This window comes from Thamnophis elegans, chromosome 1 (genome assembly GCF_009769535.1).
Source record: "Thamnophis elegans isolate rThaEle1 chromosome 1, rThaEle1.pri, whole genome shotgun sequence".
NCBI classification, from domain to species: domain Eukaryota; kingdom Metazoa; phylum Chordata; class Lepidosauria; order Squamata; family Colubridae; genus Thamnophis; species Thamnophis elegans.
In genome coordinates this window covers 171,602,607-171,623,399 of record NC_045541.1, presented here as the reverse complement: position 1 = coordinate 171,623,399, position 20,793 = coordinate 171,602,607, and the positions used below count along the sequence as shown (strand labels likewise).

At 45.5% G+C, this 20,793-nt stretch overlaps 1 protein-coding gene across 2 annotated transcripts in view; it reads left to right on the top strand.

Moving 5' to 3' along the window:
* FKBP8 (FKBP prolyl isomerase 8) overlaps positions 1 to 14,564 on the top strand; it is a 30,271-nt gene extending 15,707 nt beyond the window's left edge. For both annotated transcript variants that reach the window (XM_032212821.1, XM_032212905.1), the window contains exons 3-9: positions 2,393 to 2,562; positions 3,675 to 3,763; positions 5,290 to 5,507; positions 7,285 to 7,457; positions 8,678 to 8,755; positions 10,880 to 11,017; positions 13,364 to 14,564. In XM_032212821.1, coding sequence (XP_032068712.1) covers positions 2,393 to 2,562; positions 3,675 to 3,763; positions 5,290 to 5,507; positions 7,285 to 7,457; positions 8,678 to 8,755; positions 10,880 to 11,017; positions 13,364 to 13,450 — 953 coding nt within the window. In that variant the 3' untranslated portion in view covers positions 13,451 to 14,564. The remainder of the gene's footprint in view (positions 1 to 2,392; positions 2,563 to 3,674; positions 3,764 to 5,289; positions 5,508 to 7,284; positions 7,458 to 8,677; positions 8,756 to 10,879; positions 11,018 to 13,363) is intronic.
* Positions 14,565 to 20,793: the final 6,229 nt, after the last annotated feature.

The window sequence follows — 20,793 nt, the reverse complement described above, 5'->3', positions numbered from 1 at the left end:
CAGGGAGTTAACCATTTGAGCTACAGAGAACGACTCCTTTATCAGCCAGCCAGGGTGGGAGGTATATACTTAAAGTCACAACCCCTGGTATGCCCAAGTATGGGAGGAAGGTCACACTTCCACTCTCTGTCATTAGGCTCGTCACAAGAGACCATCCAGACAGAAACCCAATATTTTTTACTGTTGCCTTTTTTGTTACATTTGTTATATTTATGCTGATAAATAAATAAAGGGAGACTAGTATAGATCTATTTCAAGCTATTTAGCTCTCATCAGCTAGCCATACCCAAGTTTATATATATATATGAAGCCATGTGACCTCAGGATGGGGGAACCACCATTGGGACTTTGGAGCCATCTTGTAAGTACCCTCAGGAAGGTCCATTATTGCTTTGGACAGTTTTTAAGGGTCTGGTTGTAAATTGAGGACTACCTGTATTGTATGTTCCTTGGGGCAGGTACCTCTAGATTTGTATCAAACTCCTTCTCTGCGGATGTGATGGGATTCAGGATTCTCAGAGCAGGTATTGTGGGACTTATAGTCTTTATTAAGGATGTCTTTCTGTTCTACATACCGTATTTTTCAGAGTATAAGACGTACCCCCCCCCCAAAAAAAAGAGTGTGGAAATGTTGGTGCATCTTATACACCAAATACAGCCCTTTTGGGTCTCCTGAAGCCCCGCCCCCACACCCCATTTTTGTAAAAAACGGGCTGTTTTTCGCAAAAACTGAGGCATTTTTGCCTTTCCCCCAGCCCCCAGAAACACTCTGCAGGCTTCAGCAGGGCTGAGGGAAAGCAAAAATGCCTGTGTTTGCGGAAAATGGCCCGTTTTCCACCCGTTTTTCAAAAAAATGGAGGCATTTTTGTCTCCCCCCCCAGCCTTGCTGAAGCTTACAGAATGCTCCTGGGGACCAGGAAGGACAAAAACCTTTTTTTCTAACTTACCTCTTCGAAATCTTGGTGCGTCTTATATACCGGTGTGTCTTATAGTCTGAAAAATATGGTATTTGTAATCCTCAACTTAACAACCATTTTGTTAGCTCAAAGTTACAACAGCACTCAAAAAAGTGACTGACAACTGCTCCTTGAACTTATGACCGTCACAGCATCTCCACAGTCATGTAGATCAAAATTTGGGAACTCTGTATTTAGGATGGTTGCAGTGTTCTGTGGTCATGTGATTGCTATTTGCCACCTTCCTAGCTGGCATCTGACGAGCAAAGTCAGTGGGGAAAGCTGGATTCACTTAGCAGCCATGTGCGTCATTTAACTGCAGTGATTCGCTTAACAACCATGGGGAAAAAAATAGTAAAATTGGGTACGACTCATTTAGCAACCACCAGCTCTGCCTCTTCTTCCTCACTGAAATCCACTGCAGGGAGAGAAATGAAACAGAGTTAGGACTGGGAAAAAGCCTGTGATTCAGGACAGGGGGCAGGATTCAGATTCATTGAACAGTCCTTTTACTAACTTGACAACTGCGGTGATTCACTTAACAACTGTGGCAAAAAAAGGTTGTAAAATGGGGCAAAACTCACTTCACAAATGTCTCACTTAACAACAGAGACTTTGGACTCAGTTGTGGTCGTAAGTCAAGGACTACCTGTATCTATATTAGCACCTTCTCCATATTGTAGAGTTCAAGAGGCATTTTTTTAAAATAAGGATTACGCTGTTAGTTCTCAACTATTGAGCAGCACTTTGGTACAAAAAAAATTGCTCCTTGTTCTGACCGAGGCTTCCCAAGAGCATGAAGCAAACTCCTTGTCCCAACAAAACCCCCTTTTATTAACTGACTGTGAATTCTGCTCATTCACATCCAGCAAAGTCTTTCAAGGGAGGATTTACAGTCACGGACCTTATCTGGCTTGGAGAGATGTCAGGCCAATATGTACAAAATTTGGCAAGGAGTCTTGGAGAGTCACAAACCAATGAAGTGAACTAATTGTCTCCTGCAAACTCCACTCCCCTTTTGCTCCTCTTTTATTTCCTCTGGGAGGGGCCTCACCATCCACCTGTGGCCTTATTCCCAAGTCGACCCCTGTTATTTAGCTGTTCCCTTCGTCTGGCAACTGTGTGCATGCGCATACTGGGAACAGGCTCCAGCTCTTTGTCTGCCTCACTGATGTCTGACTCTGAAGGCAGCTGATAACTCTCAGATGGCCCTGGCCCCCTCTCTTCCTCAGACATAGAGCCCTTGTCTGAGCCTTCCCCGGACTCCAGGACTGGCCCAAGTTCCTCCCCAACCTCCTCACTGTCCTAATCTGCTGCCACCTCCACTGGCAGACCACAACAGGTCTTAGTTCGGGTTGTAAGTCAAGAACTATCTGTACCTCTAAGTTGAGGATTCTAATTCTAATAAGTTACTCTTCTCTCAATCTCATCTCCAGGGAATGGCTTACTGAAGAAGAAAGTCCTCTTACCAGGGCAAGGCCAGGAGACCCGGCCATTCAGGGGCCAGGATGTGACCATCCGGTTTAAAGCAATGCTGGAGGATGGGACAGTGGTGGAGGAAAACCCCAGACTCACCTTCACGCTGGGGGATTTTGATGGCATCCAGGTGCGTGTCTGCCTGGGGAAAAAATGGGGACTAGAAACTTATTTCCCTGTGGAGTAGATATTTAAAGGGGGTCAGCAGTTAAACATGCTTAGCTTGCCAGCTGCAAAGCAGGGAGCCCAGGTTCGAGACCTGAGTGCTATGTGACAGGGTGAGCTCCTGTTCCTTGCCCCAGCTCCTGCCCACCTAGCAGTTCGAAAACATGCAAATGTGAGTAGATATATAGGTAGCACTTTGGTGGGAAGGTACCGTGTTTCCACGAAAATAAGACAGGATCTTATTTTCTTTTGATTCCCCCCCCCCAAAAAAAACTAAGTGTTTGACCTTATTTTTGGGGAGGTCTTATTATTTTTGAGGTGCAGGAGGCAGCAAGTGTGGTCACCTGCTGTGTTGCAATATTTTCGGGGAGGGCTTATTTGCGCATGCGCTCAAAGGCCCGATTGGGTTTATTATCCAGGGAGGGCTTATTTTGGGGGAAACCAGGTAACAGAGTTCCATGCGCCTCGGCGTATAATTCTGCTGGCCACATGACCATGGGAAGGGTCTTCATACAATGTTGATTCCCTCGTCTAAGAAACACACATGAGCCCTGCCCTCTGGAGATTTTCATGATGTGGATTGGGAAAACCTTTTTACCTTTAGATATTTAAAGGCAAGCCGGAGAGAATGGAAGGTTAGAATCACTTTTCTTATATTGGTTTGGAAAAGTTACCATCATCCGCACTTTTACTATATAGCCTTTAGTTGAAGGACTGCAGCTCCATCCATTGGGATTCTGGGAAGATTCCTTTTGAGAATAAATTGGTAGCTGATGTCCTGAATTGTTATAAGCAGCAAATAAACAGGAACCAAGGGAATACATCTAACAGGGTGATAGATACTGTAAGCACCAAGTCAACCCTGGCAACTTTTAAGATGCGTGGACTTCAACTCCCAGAATTCCCCAATCAGCCATGCTGGTTGGGGAATTCTGGGAGTTGAAGACCACAGGTTTCCAATGTGTGAAGGTTGGGAAACACTGTTCAAATGGGGTGTCTGAATGACTATTTGTCTTCCCCGCACACCCTCCTTGCTCCCCAAATAATTTTCCTTTTCTGCCCTCTTCCTCTTCACAGGCCCTGGATCTCTGTGTGCAGCTGATGGACATGGGGGAGACAGCGCTCATCACTTCAGATGGGAATTACTGCTTCGGCCCACTGGGGAGGTACATGAGGAAGTGGACAGAAGCTGGGTTGTTGGCAAGAATGGGGTGTTTTAGCAGCTAGCTACAGAGAGTATCTATTTAGAGGAAGTCTCTCTGAATTATAGAGCCGAGGTGGTGCAGTGGTTAAATGCAGCACTGCAGGCTACTTCAGCTGACTGCAGTTCTGCAGTTCGGCGGTTCAGATCTCACCGGCTCAGGGTTGACTCAGCCTTCCATCCTTCCGAGGTGGGTAAAATGAGGACCTGGATTGTTGTTGGGGGCAATATGCTGACTCTGTAAACCGCTTAGAGAGGGCTGAAAGCCCTATGAAGCGGTATATAAGTCTAACTGCTATTGCTATTGCTAATTTCCAGCTGGCAGACAGAAAATCCAGAAAAAGTTATTGCTCCTTAAACAATAATGTGTGTGTGTGGGGGGGGGGGGGGGTTGTTAGCTAAAAGTTGGGCTAGGTGGATCTCTGATCCACTTGTGCTGTTCTAAAGAGGATTAAATAGATCTTCTGCTTACCACCTTATGCGTAGAAACAGCCCACTTCAGAAAACAGGATCATTAAGAGGCAACAGAGGGTGGAGTCTTCGGACTCTACCTGTGGAATGTCCTGGAGGTATTTTGTTGGACCCAGGTTCTTAGTAACAATCCTTTCGACTTAACCTAGCCCATAATAAAGAGCCGAGGTGGCGCAGTGGTTAAATGCAGCACTGCAGGCTACTTCAGCTGACTGCAGTTCTGCAGTTCGGCTGTTCAAATCTCACCATCTCAGGGTTGACGCAGCCTTCCATCCTTCCGAGGTGGGTAAAATGAGGACCCGGATTGTTGTTGCGGGAGATATGCTGACTCTGTAAACCGCATAGAGAGGGCTGAAAGCCCTATGAAGCGGTATATAAGTCTAACTGCTATTGCTATTGCTATAATACTTGGATCAGTCCAGCCACGAAGGTCAGAAATGGAGTTTCTGCTTCAGCAATTGACCTGTGAAGTATTGGGAAGAAATAGCAACAGCACACAGACTTATATACCACTTCACAGTGCTTTTACAGGCCTCTCTAAGCGCTTTACAGAGTCAGCCTATTGCCCCCCAACAGTCTGGGGTCCTCGTTTTACGCACCTTGGAAGGAAGGAAGGCTGAGTCAACCTTGAAATCCTTCATGGAATTGTCTGTTTGATACTCCTAGCTTAGCTGCTTTAATGTTTCCAGCAGATCATCTGTGTGTGCCCACATGCTCTGCGACACAACACACATTTTGTCGCTTGAATCCGTAAACGTGCACAGTTTTAGGAGATTTTGGTCTCGTACAGTGTTTCCCAACCTTTACAACTTTAAGGCTTGTGGACTTCCAACTCCCAGAATAGGCTGGAGAATTCTGGGAGTTGAAGTCCACACACGTTGCAAAGGTTGAGAAACTCGGGTTTAGTTTAGCAAACTTAGTGGCTCAATGAAATGGGCCCTTCTTGGCAACAGAACGTTGTGTTGATTGAACCTTGGATCTCACCTGATCTGAATGCACCTGCTGATTTCTTCCGAACAGGATTCCCGACATTCCTCCCTGTGCTTCCTTAACTCTCGAGGTGGAATTGTTGACAGCCCAGGATGCTCCTGATTTGGAACTCCTCAGCGGGAAAGAGAAAGTCTCACTGGCTAACCGGAAGAGAGAATATGGCAATGTTCACTACCAGCAATTAAATTACGTTCTGGCCGCCAATTCCTATGACATTGCTCTCAAGGTCATCAACTCCAATACTAAAGGTATCTGATTCCCCCCTCCCCCCCTTAGCCCCCCAGGAAGCCTGGCTTCTACCCAGAGCCCCGCCTAGGGGAGTGTTGTGGCCCGTCAGCAGCCAGTGGACCCTGGCAGTAGATTTGGACAGTGAAGATGTTGGGGTGGATCATGGGCCAGTCCTGGAGTCTGGGGAAGGCTCTGATGAGGGCTCTGCGTCCGAGGCAGGACCAGGGCCAGTTTTCAACTGCCTTCAGAGTCAGACGTCAGTGAGGCAGACGAACAGTTGGAGCCTGTTCCAAGTGTGCGCATGCTAAAGAACAGGGGTTGTCTTGGGAGTAAGGCCACAGATGGACGGTGAATGGCCCCTCCCAGAAGAAATAAAAGAGGAGCGAAAGGGGAGTGGAGTTTGCAGGAGACAATTAGTTCGCTTCATTGGTTCGTGACTCTCCGAGACTTCTTTCCAAGTTTTGCAGATATTGGCCTGTCATTTCTCTAAGCCAGATAAGTTCTGTGACTATAAATCCTCCCTTGAAAGAGTTTGCTGGATGCCAATGAGCAGAATTCATAGTTAATAAAAGTGGTTTTTGTTGGGACAAGGAGTTTGCTTCATGCTCTTGGGAAGCCTCGGTCAGAACAAGGAGCAATTTGTTTTGTACCAAAGTGCTGCTCAATAATTGGGAACTAGCAGCATAATCCTTATTTTTTTTAAAATGCCTCTTGAACTCTACAATATGGAGCGGGTACTATAGATACAGGCAGTTCTTGACCTACAACCACAATTCAGCCCAAAATTTTGTTAAGTGAGACATTTGTGTTGAGTTTTGCCCCATTTTACAACCTTTCTTGCCACAGTTGTTAAGTGAATCACCGCAGTTGTCAAGTTAGTAACAGGATTGTTCAGTGAATCTGAGTCCTGCCCCTTGTCCTGAATCACAGGCTTTTTCCCAGTCCTGACTCTGGCACCAACAAGGTTAGCTAAAATCTCAACCCCAAAATGCTGGAAATGTGAATCAATACATGGAACATACTACCACTTATGGTGGCCCTGTGAGGAGGCTAATTTTTTTGGGAAAAGGATCAAAAAGTGGCTAGAGGTAATAACAGGTGTTAAAATAGAATGGAAACTGAAGTTTTTTTTATTAGGAATAATGACTGTGAAATATAAAAAATAAATTCAGTATTTAATATTACATATAATTACGGCAGCAAGGATTGCCTTTGCCCAGAAATGGAAAAACAAATTAATTCCAAGCCAAGATGAAATAATAAGAAAGGTTATGGATTGCGCTGAAATGGACAAACTAACTAAAGAAATCCAGGGAAAAGAAGAATCAGAATACTACCAGATATGGGATAAACGATATAGGTGGATGGAGGAAAGAAACAAGGATCAATGAAGGAAGACAACAAAGCCCAAAAATAGTAGTTAAGGAGAATTAACACATATATATGTATCCAAGTGGTTTAAACTTACTAGAGGTAATCAGCCAATATAGCAGACAGAGGAGTAAGATAAGAGGGCTAAGAATGGTGAAATACAAATGAAATATAATAGAAGGGGAAACAATATAAGGTGAGCGATATCGATTGGCAATTACTATTAGAAAGAACAGGAAGCTCCTGTTCGTTTTGTATTGTGTAAATGTGAGGTACGTCTAAGTTTTGTGTATGTGTATTTTACATGTTTGTAAATATTTTTTTTTAAAAAGTAACAGGACTGTTCAATGAATCAGAGTCCTGTCCCCTGTCCTGAATCACAGGATTTTTCCCAGTCCTAACTCCGTTTCATTTCTCTCCCTGCAGTGGATTTCAGTGAGGAAGAAGAGGCAGAGCTGGTGGAAGTGAAGATAAAATGTTTGAATAATTTAGCAGCGTCCCATCTTAAGCTGGACCATTTTGAGGCTGCCCTGCGAGCCTGCAATCAAGTGTTGGAGCAACAGCCAGATAACATCAAGGCGCTGTTCCGAAAGGGAAAGGTAACAGAGGGTTTAACAATGAGCTCAAGGTCTGAGGATGATTGAATTTTAATTTTAATTTTAATAGATTTGTATGCCGCCCAATCCCAAAGGACTCTGGGCAGCTTACATAAAAACAATCAAAATATTAAGAAGATTAAAAACACAAAACAATACAATTTAAAACAGGAAAACACAACATGCACTCAGTTATTGGCTGGTGGAACTGCCCGTCAAAGGATGACAGCACTTGGCACCTCCTCACAGGTTATATTCCGGATCAGGCGATCCTTGGCTTCCAACTATAATTGCAGATTAACAGAGTTGGAAGGGACCTTATAGGTCATCTAGTCCAACCCCCCTCCCAGGCAGGAGACCCTACACCATTTCTGACAAATGGCAGTCCAATCTCCTCTTGAAAGCCTCCAGTGATGAAGCTCCCACAACGTCCGAAGGCAACTTCTGTTCCATGCGTTGATTGCTCTCACGGTCATAAAATTTCTCCATATTTTCAGGTTGAATCTCTCTTTGTTCAGTTTCCATCCATTATTCCTTGCCTGGCCTTCAGGTGCCTTGGCAAATAGCTTGATCCCTTCCTCTCTGTCGCAGCCCCTCAAATATTGGAAGACTGCTATCATGTCTCCCCTTGGTCCTTCTCTTCACTAGACTAGCCATGCCCAGATCCTGCAACCGTTCATCGTATGTTTTAACCTCCAGTCCCCTAATCATCTTGGTTGTCCTTCTCTGCACTCTTTCTAGAGTTGAACCCAGGATTACGATTGCAAGTCATCGCAGTCGTTAAGTGGGTCACCATGTGACCACATGCAATTTCAGGAGCTTTATTGTGGGGGTCGTTAAACGAACTCTGTAGTCGTTAAGCAAACACAGTGGTTGTTAAGCAAATCCATTTTTTCCATGAGTGTCTTTTGCCGGAAACCGGAAGTAACTATTGGAAATTGGCCCCCCCAAAAAAAAGCATTACTAATTGTGGTCACATCATCACAGGAAGCTGCAAACAGCTGTAAAGGTGAGCCAGTTGCCAAGCACCCAAAATACGATCACATGATCGTGCCTGTGTGTGTGTGTGTGTGTGTGGCCATTATAAGTTGGGTGGTAAGTAGCTTTGTGCGGGTCTGTTGTAACTTTGAATGGATGCCATCAGATAGGTCTGGCAGAGGCTTTCAAAAGAGCTGCGTTAAACCAGAGATTGCCCAGCATTTTTCTCTTGTCTGCTAATCTAGGTTCTGGCACAGCAAGGGGAATACAGTGGGGCCATCCCTATCTTAAAGACTGCTCTGAAGCTGGAACCATCAAATAAGGTAAGCCTTGGAATCTGATCGTAACTGGGGCAGGGAAAACAAGCAGGGGCTTATGAGCACCAAACAGCCTATAGGCTCCTTCCCCTATTGACTATGCTTGTCAAAATCCAGCTGGGAAGGTGATTTCATGAACCCCAGACTGATAAGAGGACAGTAAAAGAATCTCTGTAACTCAGTTGAACAGGGGAGTCCTTAGTGCTCTCTGAGCTTGGTTGTTTGCTTGCAGACATTTCGTTACCAGACTAGGTAACATCATCAGTGCTGGTGAGTAAACTTGTTTTTGCTCCCTATTTATATACAAGTAGCTGATAACCCAGCGTTGCCCGGGTATTTATTTAAAGGGAGGGAAATGTCCGGACCAAATGTAATTTCTAATGTTGGATTTCCCGCCTTACCAGTAGGAGGCCCCCTGTGGAGCATTGTGAAGCTGTTATCATGGCAACTCCACTACGCTGTACAGCAGAAGCCATTTTATGGCAGTACAGTAGAATCCATTTTAAGGCACAACAGGCTGTATCTTAACAGAACACACACACCAAAGAGTATTAGGGGTGTCTTACCCCACAGTATTTTTCTCCAGAGAGTAAGTCATCTGTGTACCAAGTTTGGTTGAAATTGCTCAAGTTCCAGTGTTATGCTGGAAAACACACACACACACTTTTATATATAGAGAAGAATAACTGACAGTGAACAATCAAGCTCAGAGAACACCAAGGAGTGATAGAAGACACTTGGAAGGCCTGACATTGGAGAACATCTTTATCCATATTCCCTCTTACAAACGGTGACTCTGTGACCATCTTTGGGAAGAAGGTCTGTAAGCAGTTGAGATGGGCAAGAAAAATGTCAGAACTAAACCCACCACCACCATTGGGAGGGGAATAAGTCAAAATCTGGCTCAGATGAGCCTTCTCCTGTTCTAAGGCCGCCTATGCAGAAAAAGGAATGTTACAGCCTGCCAAGATGTTTTCCTGGAATTGTGTTGGCCAACTTTGCAACAGACAACTTGGTTTAGTGGTTAAGGCACCAGACTAGAAACCAAAGAAGAGTAGAGTACAATAGAATAGAATAGAAAATAGAATAGAATAGAATAGAATAGAATAGAATTCTTTATTGGCCAAGTGTGATTGGACACACAAGGAATTTAAGTTCTGTGAGTTCTAGCCCTACCTTGGGCATGAGAAGCTGGTTGGTTGAAGCTGAGCTCAATGTAGAGAGTTTATTGATTTTCTTTCTTTTTTTTTAGTACTTTTTTCTTCTATTCTTTTCCTTTTTCTTTTCACTTTTCACTTACTTGGTTTTAATATACTCGAGACTGTGTTTGATAAAAAGCTATACCGGGTACGGGATTTGGGAAGTCGGAAGGGGGGAAGGGAGGGGGGATTATAGGGGGGGAGGGGGGGGAGGGGGGTAATATAGTTTATGTTAATCTTTAGAACAACAAGAAGGCACTTGTATACTGTTGCCTTTTTCTTTTCCTTTTTCTAATTTTAGTATAAAATAAGAAGCCGAATACATCAATGGATAGTAGAAATACACCGAAGTGAGGAGTAGAGGGAAAGAAGAGAGAGGGGTAGAGAGGGAGTGAGAGGGGAATGGAAAGAGGGTGAGATGGAAGGGAGGGGGAGAAAGGAACGTTAGAGGGGGAGGGGAAGTAGAAGAGGGGAATGCTGAAGGGGAGAAAAGAAATTTGGAAGGTGGAGAAAGAAAGGGTGTATGGAGGGTTGAAGCGCTATGTTGGTTTTGTATTTCGGAATATAAGAAGAGTTGTATTTATTGCTTAATGTTATATGGGCTTAATCATGCACAGTATATATGTGATTGTATAAAATGAAAATGAAATAAAACTTTTTAATTTAAAAAAAAAAAAGAGAAGCTGGTTGGTTGATTTGGGGCCAGTCTCTCTTTCTTAGCCCAACCCACCTTCACAGGGTCGCTGTTGTGGGAAAAATAGGACGAGGAAGGAATATCAGCTATATTTACCACCTTGAAGTGTTTATAAAAAATGATAAAGGCGGGATTTAAATAAATAAATAACCCAGGCACTCTGATGTAGAAGTGTTCTTCTCACCTTCTTAACGGTACCCCCAATCATGCTGTATTCTGTTCTCCATCGGCCTCCAGACCATTCACACCGAGCTCTCGAAACTGGCCAAGAAGCACGCTGACCAAAAGAGCATCGAGGCAGAGATGTACCGCAAGATGCTGGGGAACCCTGGGTCCACCAGCCCCCCAGCGAAGTGCAAAGATAAATCCTCCTGGGTAAGTGGCCAGAAAGGAGTATTCGCTGAGCAAGAGAGGTAGGGAGAAAAAGGGAAATGGATGGGATGCCTTGCGTACTAACAGCTGTAGGATGAGCGTAGAAACTTCTGCAGGCCCTTGTGTCTTTTGCCCTTAGAACCGACACAGCGGCCTATAAAAATTGCCACTTGCTTTCCGTGCTCAATGTAAGATGTTGCTTTCTACCTTCAAAGGCTAAACAGGTTAGGGCCTGTTTGTCTACGGCATGGGTGTCAAACTCGATTTCATTGAGGGCCGCATCAGGGTTGTATTTGACCTCAGGGAGCTGGGGTGGGTGTGGCCAGAGTGGGTGTGGCCTGCTTGATGTCATTCATGTCGGCACCTGTGGCGGCCCGAGTGCTCTGCCAGCGAAAACAGGTTCCTAAGCTCCATTTCTGGCTGCGACGACCTCCTGTAACCCTCTGCCAGCCCTCCCCAGCTCCATTTTTGCTGGCAGAGGGTTGCAAGAGGCCGTCGCAGCGAGAAATTGAGTCTCAGGAAGAACCTATTTTCACTGGCAGAGGCTCCACAGGCCGTTCCTTTGCTGTTTCCAAGGTTGCCCCGCGGGCCAGATCTAAGTACCCCATGGACTGGATCTGGCCCGTGGGTCTTGAGTTTGACACCCATGGTCTAAGGCAATGGTTCTTAACCTTTTCTTCACCACTAACACCCACATACTCCTTTAAATACCCTTTGTGGCCACCAACCTCCCAGGATTTAAATCATTAAATCGTCAGGAATTCTGGGAGTTGAAGTCCACATCGCTTCAACTTCCCATGTCTGAATAATGGGTTGGATCAGGTGAAAATCAGAAAAATACCCCCATGCATGCCTCTGGGAGAGGTAGTGGGGTGTAAAATCTCCATATTCCAAGGCCTGGGACTCAAGAGTGGATCTCTTAATTGAGGAGTCGGAAAGCATTTGCGGAATTTTCCCAAAATGCTTAACAAGAGTTGCTTGGTAGGCAGCATACTCCAAACTGGACCTACCTTAATTTTGGGCAAATGATATGAGAAGGTAGTGTTGGAAAAACTCAAATTTGCAAGTTGGAGCTCTGGAGCAGCAAAATAAGGACAAAAACATAAGGAGCCATGCAAGGTTATATAAAACAGAGGTCCCAGCTTGGCAACCCAGGGGGCGGTGGGGGAAGAGGGGATGTTCCCCGCAGGTGGTAGATGAGTGCATGCATGTGCAGCTCCATTTGTGTGAGAGGCGGGCTTGCACAGCCCACTTCCAAATGGGCCATGGCCTGGGTAATGAGCTACAAGCCAGGGGTTGGGGGCCCCCTGATGTAAAAGTTGTGATTTTTAGTCCTCTTGATTGAGCAAATTCATCAGGAACTGGGTTTAAACATGCTTGGGATAAACACGGATCCAGGGGTGGCTGCTATGGTTTTGCCCAGGTTCGGGAGAACCCCTAGCTAACATTGTGGCTGGTTCAGAAAACCTCCGAATCCCACCCTTGGCTAGCCCCGCCCCTCCCCGGAGTCTCCATGTGGTCTGTTTTGGATGTGAGGTAAGTGCAGGGCCTGCACGGAGGCTCAGGGATAAGGAAAAACAGGCCTTCCAGAAGGCCAGAAATGGGTCCGTTTCCGGCCTCCGGAGCCTGGGGAGGCAGTTTTCACCCTCTCAGAGGCTCGAGGAAAGCCTCCGGAGCCTGGGGAAGGCAAAAATGCCCCACCCACACACCATGGTGCAGGAGGCCGACTAGGCCACGTTGGTTCACCGACAAATGCGCGCTCAACAAAAGCGCGCCGACAAAACCGCGCTGAGAAAACCGCAAGGTTGAAATCACGCCGACGAATGCGCGGAGAAGCGCGCCGACAAAAGTGGGCCTTCAAGAAACAACTAATAACAACCTAATAACCCTAACCCTGAACCTAACCCCTAACCCTTACCTTAACTTAAATCGCGCTTTTGTGGGGGCGGTTTTGTCGGCACGTTGTTGTGGGCGCATGTATGACATCGTGGTGTTCTTGCCGCGGTTTTGTCGGCACGTTTTTGTCGTTCGCGCATTTGTTGGGTCAAGGACCACACTCACCTTGGCCACGCCCACCTAGAAAACCCGTTGCTGAAATTTTCGAAGCCCACCCCTGCACAGGCCCACCGTCTGACCGAAATTAAAAATAAAAATAAAGAAACTATAAAAATAATAAATTAAAAACAAGAGACAAACTCTAAAGAGCAGGATCGATGGACCGCTGGGTCTTTTTCTCTCATTTGTTTTCTAATTGTTTCTTTGAGGCTGCTCGGGATATGCCAGTTCCTGAGCCATGTGTCTTCTGAATTTTGACAGTCACTTATATGTTTATTTTTTTCTCCTTCCCAGACAATTCCGTGGAAGTGGCTGTTCGGTGCCACTGCTGTAGCGCTGGGGGGCGTAGCCCTGTCAGTCATCATAGCAGCCAGAAACTAAGGCCGACCTGCGGTTGATGACTTTTGAGGAATCAGGCTTGGAGATTTGGCCCTTCCTTCCTCCCAGCTCCTGCCCCTCTTCCACCACCTGGCCCCCTCAAGGACTGGCATACGACTTTGCACCGGTGTCCTCCCCTCTGGACTGTAGGTTGACTGAGTGGGGGGGTGGGCACAGCAGACTTGGCTCTCCTGCCCAGCAGAAAGACTTCCCAGCCTCCAGAGTTGATCAGAACATCAATGAAACCCTTTTGCAGGAGATGCCCGGGGTGGCAAGAGAGATTCTTGCACCATCTGGAGCTGCAGAAGTGAGAAGAAACCCAAAGGGTCTGGGTATATTTTGCAGGAGAGGGCAGGAAAACAGGCCTTGGCTCAATGGCTACCATTCACTTCTCTCTTTCTTTCTTTCTTTCTCTCTCTCTCTTTCTCGCTCGTGTGGGTTTTTCTTATCCTTGCGCTATAGCTGGCCCCGCAAAAGATCCGTCAAAATGAAGGAAGGATATTTCTGGGGTCCGCCGGGCAGGGGGAAGAAACGAAGGGACTGCAAAAATAAAAATAAAAATAAAAAAGAGTTGCATTGGTTTTAGAACAGATTTAGGAGGAGAAGTTTAGAAACTGTTTAGACCTGGCCTTAGGCCAGGTAGAAGAGGCCAGGACTGTGAAGATAACTCCTTTAGTGCTCAGGATTGGTTTGGGTGGGGGTCAGAGGGATTTTGGTTTGTCCAACCGCCTTCCGTGAAAGCTTCCTTGGAGAACCTCAGGGGTTTCTCTAGATTTCATTTTGGTTTGTTCCAGGTGTTGAAAACATGCCTGCAGGGAACATGTCTGGGTAAAAAATGACCTGGATTGCTTTCTTTTGATCGTCTTCAGGAAGCCAAATCGGGAGCCAAGGAACTTCTCCATCGTTGCTCAAAATCTGCTTTCAAACTTTACTGGTGGCTTTTCCACCCCCTGACTGTCTCCTTTTTAAGCCACCCAACTTTTCAGTTTGCAGCACCGGGTGCCACTCGAACCCGGCGCTGTTTTTCTTTGGTACAGTTTTTCTCACTCTCTACATTTTAAAACTGTGAACAGCTGCGACATCCTCATGTTCTAATAAAGCAACATCTCTCAGCAGATTTCCTAGCCATTCCTTTATTCTGAGGGCCGTGGAATCATTATTTATTCACTCACTAGCGGATAACCTGGCGAGCATTTATAGAGGGAAAATGTCCGGACCAAACGTAATTTCTAATGTTGGATTTTCTCCCTTACCAGAGGGATCCCCCTTGTAGAGTACTGTGAAGCATTACCATGACAACTCTGTTGTGCTGTAGAGTAGAAGCCATTTTACAGCAGTACAGTAGAAGCCATTTTAAGGCCAACAGGCTGTATCTTAACAGAACACTCCCCCCTCCCCCACAAGGAGTGTGAGGGGTGTCTTACCCACGCACAGTAGTTTTTCCAGAGAGTAAGTCATCTGTGTGCCAGGTTTGGTTGAAATTGCTCAAGGCGTTCCAAAGTTATGCTGGAACTCACAAACACACACATACACAGAAGATAGATAGATAGATAGATAGATAGATAGATAGATAGATAGATAGATAGATAGATAGATAGATAGATAGATAGATAGATAGTCCATTTATCTTCATTTAACTTTGGAAAGTCATAGAACCAAAAGCTTGAGAAGAAAAAAAGCTTCCATAAAGTAATGGAACAAGAACAGGGAAGTAAAGTGAGGAAGGAACAGCTTTTGGTATATTCCTTCCCAAACTAAGCAGGCAATAACCACTCCCCAAATTCCACAATCAGGATCCCGTTTGTGTGTCTGCGTGTGTCTTACAGGGAGAGAGGGAAATATTCTACCACTGAAAAACCAGATTTCCTGTAACTACCCAAGCCCGGCCTGTATTACTATGGTATAACCTGCAGAATCCCCCCCCCACCGCATTTGATTTAGAGTACAGGTAGCCCTCAACAGACAACCACAATTGAGCCCAAAATATATCTCGCTAAGTGAGACATTTGTGACCTTTGCCCCATTTTACGACCTACCTTTGCACTGTTGCTAAGTGAATCATTGCAATTGTTAAGTTAGTTACACGATTGTTAAATGAATCTGGCTTCCCCATTGGCTGTGCTTGTCAGAGAGTTGCAAAAGGTGATCATGTGACATTGCAATCGTCATAAATGTGAATCGGTTGCCACGCTTCTGAATTTTGAACACAAGACTATGGGGATGCTGCAACAGTAGTAAGTGTGAAAGATGGTCATGAGTCACATTTTTCAGTGATGTTAACTTTGAACAGTCACTAAGTGAACTGTTGTAAGCCGGGGACTACCTGTACAGGTAGTCCTTGAGTAACGACCATAATGGAACTTGCCCATCCATCATAGTCAAAAGTCATGACAGTTATAAAGGTGTCCAACTCAATTTTACCTTTTTTTTTTGTAATGGTTGAGCAAACCAGAACAGTTTGCCTTCAAAAAGTGTGGGAGCTTCATCACTTGAGATTTTCAAGAAGAGATTGGACTGCCATTTGTCAGAATTGGTGTAGGGTCTCCTGTTGGAGGGTGGGTTGGACTAGATGACCTACAAGGTCCCTTCCAACTCTGTTAATCTGTGAAATCACAGATTAAACACTGCAGTTGTTAAGGAAACCAGTGGTTGCAGTTTTGCCGAAAACCAAAAGTGAATTCCAGTTTTCAGCAAAACCATCGTAAAAATGCAGTCATGTGATCTCAGGACATGGCAAATGGCCATAAGCCTGGTTGCTAAACTCTTGAAGTGTGATCATATGACTGGGGAGGCAACCACTGAACTTTGAACCCAAGTCGTAAATACCTGCCAGGTAGATCTGTTGGATCTATAATATTTCTCAATCACAGCAATTTTTATCTATGGACTCCAACTCCAACAGAATTCCCTAGCTAGCATGTCACTTGATTGTGAGATGAGCAGCTATATTAATATGGAGGAATGTGAATGAATGAATGAAATCCAGGGAGTTGAAGTCCAGATATCTCAAAATTAAGATTAAGAGCCACTGGTTCAGAGGTTCTGTTGTTATCTTGCCAACAAATTTGAGGAGACCTTTTGAAAAAGCCCATGATAGAGTCTTATTGTCAGCGTTCCAAGTAACACCCCCAACGAAAGAAGACTTGAGGATTGAGTTTCCTCAAAAATTCCATTTTATTAGAGATGTCATATTGGCACATCTGGGGAAACCCGAATCTGAAAGTTTCCAGCTTTCCCCACCCAAAGGAAAGTCTAAGACCCTGCCCAGCACCCACATGTCCATCACATGGTCCAACCAGGCACTGTCCCAACTGGAGATGCCTCCCAGTCACACCACTCCAAGTGCAGGGCAAGCTGTCCTTGACTCTCTGAGAAAGGAATGTTATTTAGACTATATATCTCCCATACTCCATATAATTCCCCCCTCCCATTTTCCCACAGCAGCAGGCCTGAAGACCCAGTGTAAAAAATGGCTTCCAGGTCTGACACTTTTATGTTTTCCAAACTCTGGCCTTCACCTCAGTGAACATATTGCTTTAACAATCTGTGAAAGGCCTTATATAGCACAATGTCAAACTGGTGACTGGCAGGCTAGATGCGCCACACGCAGGCCAGGGGTGGGTTCCTGCCAGTTCTAACCTCTTCTATAAAAGACGTTCCACAAATCTACAGTGCCGTTTAGAACCGGTTCCAGCTCCCTCCCCCTGCCCGTCCGCACATCATCAAGATGAAGAGCGAGAGGAGGAATTCTGGGAGTTGAAGTCCACAAGTCTTAAAGCTGTCAAGTTTGAAGACCCCTGGGGTTTTTTTTTCCTGAAGGGTTAGGGGTGCAAGTGTCTTGTCACTTGACAGCTTTAAGACTTGCACACTTCAATGCCAGAGTTCCTGAGCCAACATGACTGGAAGAGGAATTCTGGGAGTTGAAGTCCACAAGTCTTAAAGCTGTCAAGTTTGAAGACCCCTGGGGTTTTTTTTCCTGAAGGGTTAGGGGTGCAAGGGTCTTGTCACTTGACAGCTTTAAGACTTGTACACTTCAATGGCAGAGTTCCGGAGCCAACATGACTGGAAGAGGAATTCTGGGAGTTGAAGTCCACAAGTCTTAAAGCTGTCAAGTTTGAACACCCCTGGGGTTTTTTTTCTAAAGGATTAGGGGTGCGAGGGTCTTGTAACACTTGACAGCTTTAAGACTCGCATGTTTCAAATGCCACAGTTTCTGAGCCAACATTTTGGTTGCTAAGCAAGAGCGTTGTTAAGTGAATTTCACCACATTTTAGAAATTGGCCACACCCACCCAGTCTCATGGCCAGCAAGCCACTCCCACAAAGCAGGCCACACCTACAGAAGAGATTGTAAAAAAATTTGAAACCCACCACTGACGCAGGCCACGCCCACCCCAGCTCCACAAAGGCAAAAAACATTGCGCATGTCATGTCACGTGATCAACTCTGAAGTTGTTCAAGAAACCCACCCCTCCCTCTTGAAAGCTTAATGAAACCGCTATCCTATATTTTTATAGCGGATCCCACAGATTAATGGGAGTCCTTCTGGAATTCCTACAAGACCATCTTCTAAGCAGTGATTGGCACCTGTTCCCATAAGCCGCAGAGGTGAGGAACTATGCCCCTTTTATGACTTGTGGACTTCGACTCCCATAATTCCTGAGCTAGTATGGCTGGCTCAGGAATTCTGGGAGTTGAAGTCCATGGATCATAAAAGGTCCATAGTTCCCCACTCCTTCCATAAAGGGAAGCTATCACCTTGTTGGTTATAGCAAACTTTTACTACACATCCCCCCTCCCCAGAAAAAAAGATATAAAGGCTTTTCTCAATCCGGTGATACACAAATATAGTTAGGCTACCTCAGAGACACCTGAAAATTTCTATAAATATAGGTGTCCTGCCGGATCAGATGCCTCTAGCCCACTCAGGAAACTGACTAGCAAGGAAACAGTTGTTCAGTTTCACTTTGGGATGAAGTAGTTACAACTGATAAATTTAGAGCAGCCCAAAGCAAGCGGAAGCAATTTTGCCCCCTCAAATACCACTATGGGTGGGAAGATGTGTTTTCTGGAACACACACAGACACACACACACACACACACACACACACACACACACACACACACACACACTGGCATATATGTGCTCACATGCCTGCCTACACTCATTCCCACCCCCATCTTGGTGGGCAGTTTGGGGAAGGGGTTACAATCTTTTCTTGAAATAAGCAGAATACAAAGTGTGCAATTTAAACGGGGGGGGGGTGTTAGTCCGTTGGATCCCTCTTTTCAGTATACTCTTAAATTTTATTAGATTTTTTTTGTCAGATTTATATACCACCCATCTCATTCTCACATTGCTAAGAGAGCAAACATTCCTTGGAAATTATATTATCAGAACCCCACAAATGACGGTCAACACTGGAACCTAAAGGCAGTGTGGAAGATAAATTCCCCCCATGCTCCGTTATTCTTGGCAGTATCGCAACATTAAACAAACCTACACAAAAGTTCCCAGAGGGCTCTTTAAGCTAAACACACCACCTAGAACTGGGGTGTTAAACTCGAGGCCCGCAGGCCGGATCTGGCCCACGGGCCTTTCTAGTCCAACACCTGTTGGTGTTGGACTAGATGACCTACAAGGTCCCCTCCAATGCTGTCAATCTGTTAATTTACAATGCTAGCCGCATCCTGGAGTCACGTGATCATCATGTGACTTTCCCAGCTGGGTTTCTGACAAAGCCAATGGGGGGAGCCAGATTTGCTTTGGGACAGCATGGTTCACTTAATGACAGCGATTTGCTTCTCGGTTGTGGCAAGAGGTTGCAAAATCAGTCGCAACTCACTCAGCAACCATCTTACTTAGCAATTAAAGTTCTGGTCCCAAGTGTGGTTGTAAGTCAAGTAAGTCTACCGTGTTTCCCCGAAAATAGGAAAGAGCAGAACAGCCGCTCGTGCAACCCCCCTCTTCGGTCATGCAGAGCACCGTTCAGTGGCATTTTGAAGGCGCCAAGCCGCGGGAGCCGAGTGGCGGTGAACAGGCGCTCACACGGCTTGGTGATACCCCTAGGTCAGTGAATGGCTCTGTGCCTGGCTGGAAAGGTTTGCCAGGTGGCTGCTCGTGAGTGTGGTCGCTTCATGGCTGTTGTGTTGAGCTGCTGCGACAGCACAACACAGCCATTTGCCCATGAGGTTGTGCCCGGCTCTTTGGGAGCCCACTCGGAAAAGAGCAGCCGCCCGGCAACCCCAAAACAATAAACCCTCCCCTCATAAGGCCCAAGCCGTATTTTGTGGGTAAAAAGGAAATAAGACCCTGTCTTATTTTGGGGAAAACACAGTATTTGTATCTCTTAGGTCAGGGGTGTCAAACCTACGTCGTCCCGGCATGGTCATGTAACGTATGGGGACTTTCCCCCCCCTTCGCTAAACCGGGCTGGGACAGGGCCATCATGTGATGCATCCGGCCTGCCAGCCGCAAGTTTGACATCCTCACGCCCATCCTGGCCCTCAGAGGTCAAACATAACCCCGATGTGGCCTTCAATTAAATTTGAGTTTGACACCTATGCCATAGACTATTTTACCCCAGCCCACCATCCTCCACTGGCTCAGAGTTTGCCCCAAATTCATTGTGTTGATGACATTATCTAACCATCTCATCTTCTGTCCTCCTTTCCTGGCAACCTACTCCTTTATCCTTGTCAAGAAAACCCCATGGACAGTATCAAAATACCACTGACATACCAAACTGTTAACATAGCCCGTACTACCTCTGCAGTAACCCCTTTGTGAAGTTTGAACAAGTCACCAACTTTCCCATTCAGAATAATGCCAGGCTCCAAACAAAGAGCCAACACAACTTTCGTATTAGCTTCTTCCCATCCTCACAGCCTTCCAGGTAAAAATGGATTTGTTTCCCCCCGCCCCACACCCCCAAAGGGTCCTTACAAATTAATTGCAGTGATGTCACTTATTACAATCCCAGTTTCGTATTCTTAGTTACTATTTTAAACGCTTTAACCTTTTAACCTGTTCCCTTTTTTTTAATACTCTGTAAGCCACTTAAGAATCTGGTTTCAGGCAGTCAGATATTTTTAAAAATAAATGTAACTTTATTCTTTTAAAATAAAAAGCACAATGTCCACTTTGGTGTCATACAGAACACCCACATTTTAGTCAGACTTTTACCATCATTTAAGAATTCAACCTTGTACAGTAGAACCACAACCTCCGTCTCCACCCATTTCTTCCCTTTACACAGTCTTTTTTCCCCAAGCAGATCCTCTTAAGTTTATCCCAGTTGCTGTCAGACCCACAGAACACAACATTCAGAATAATACGTCCACGGG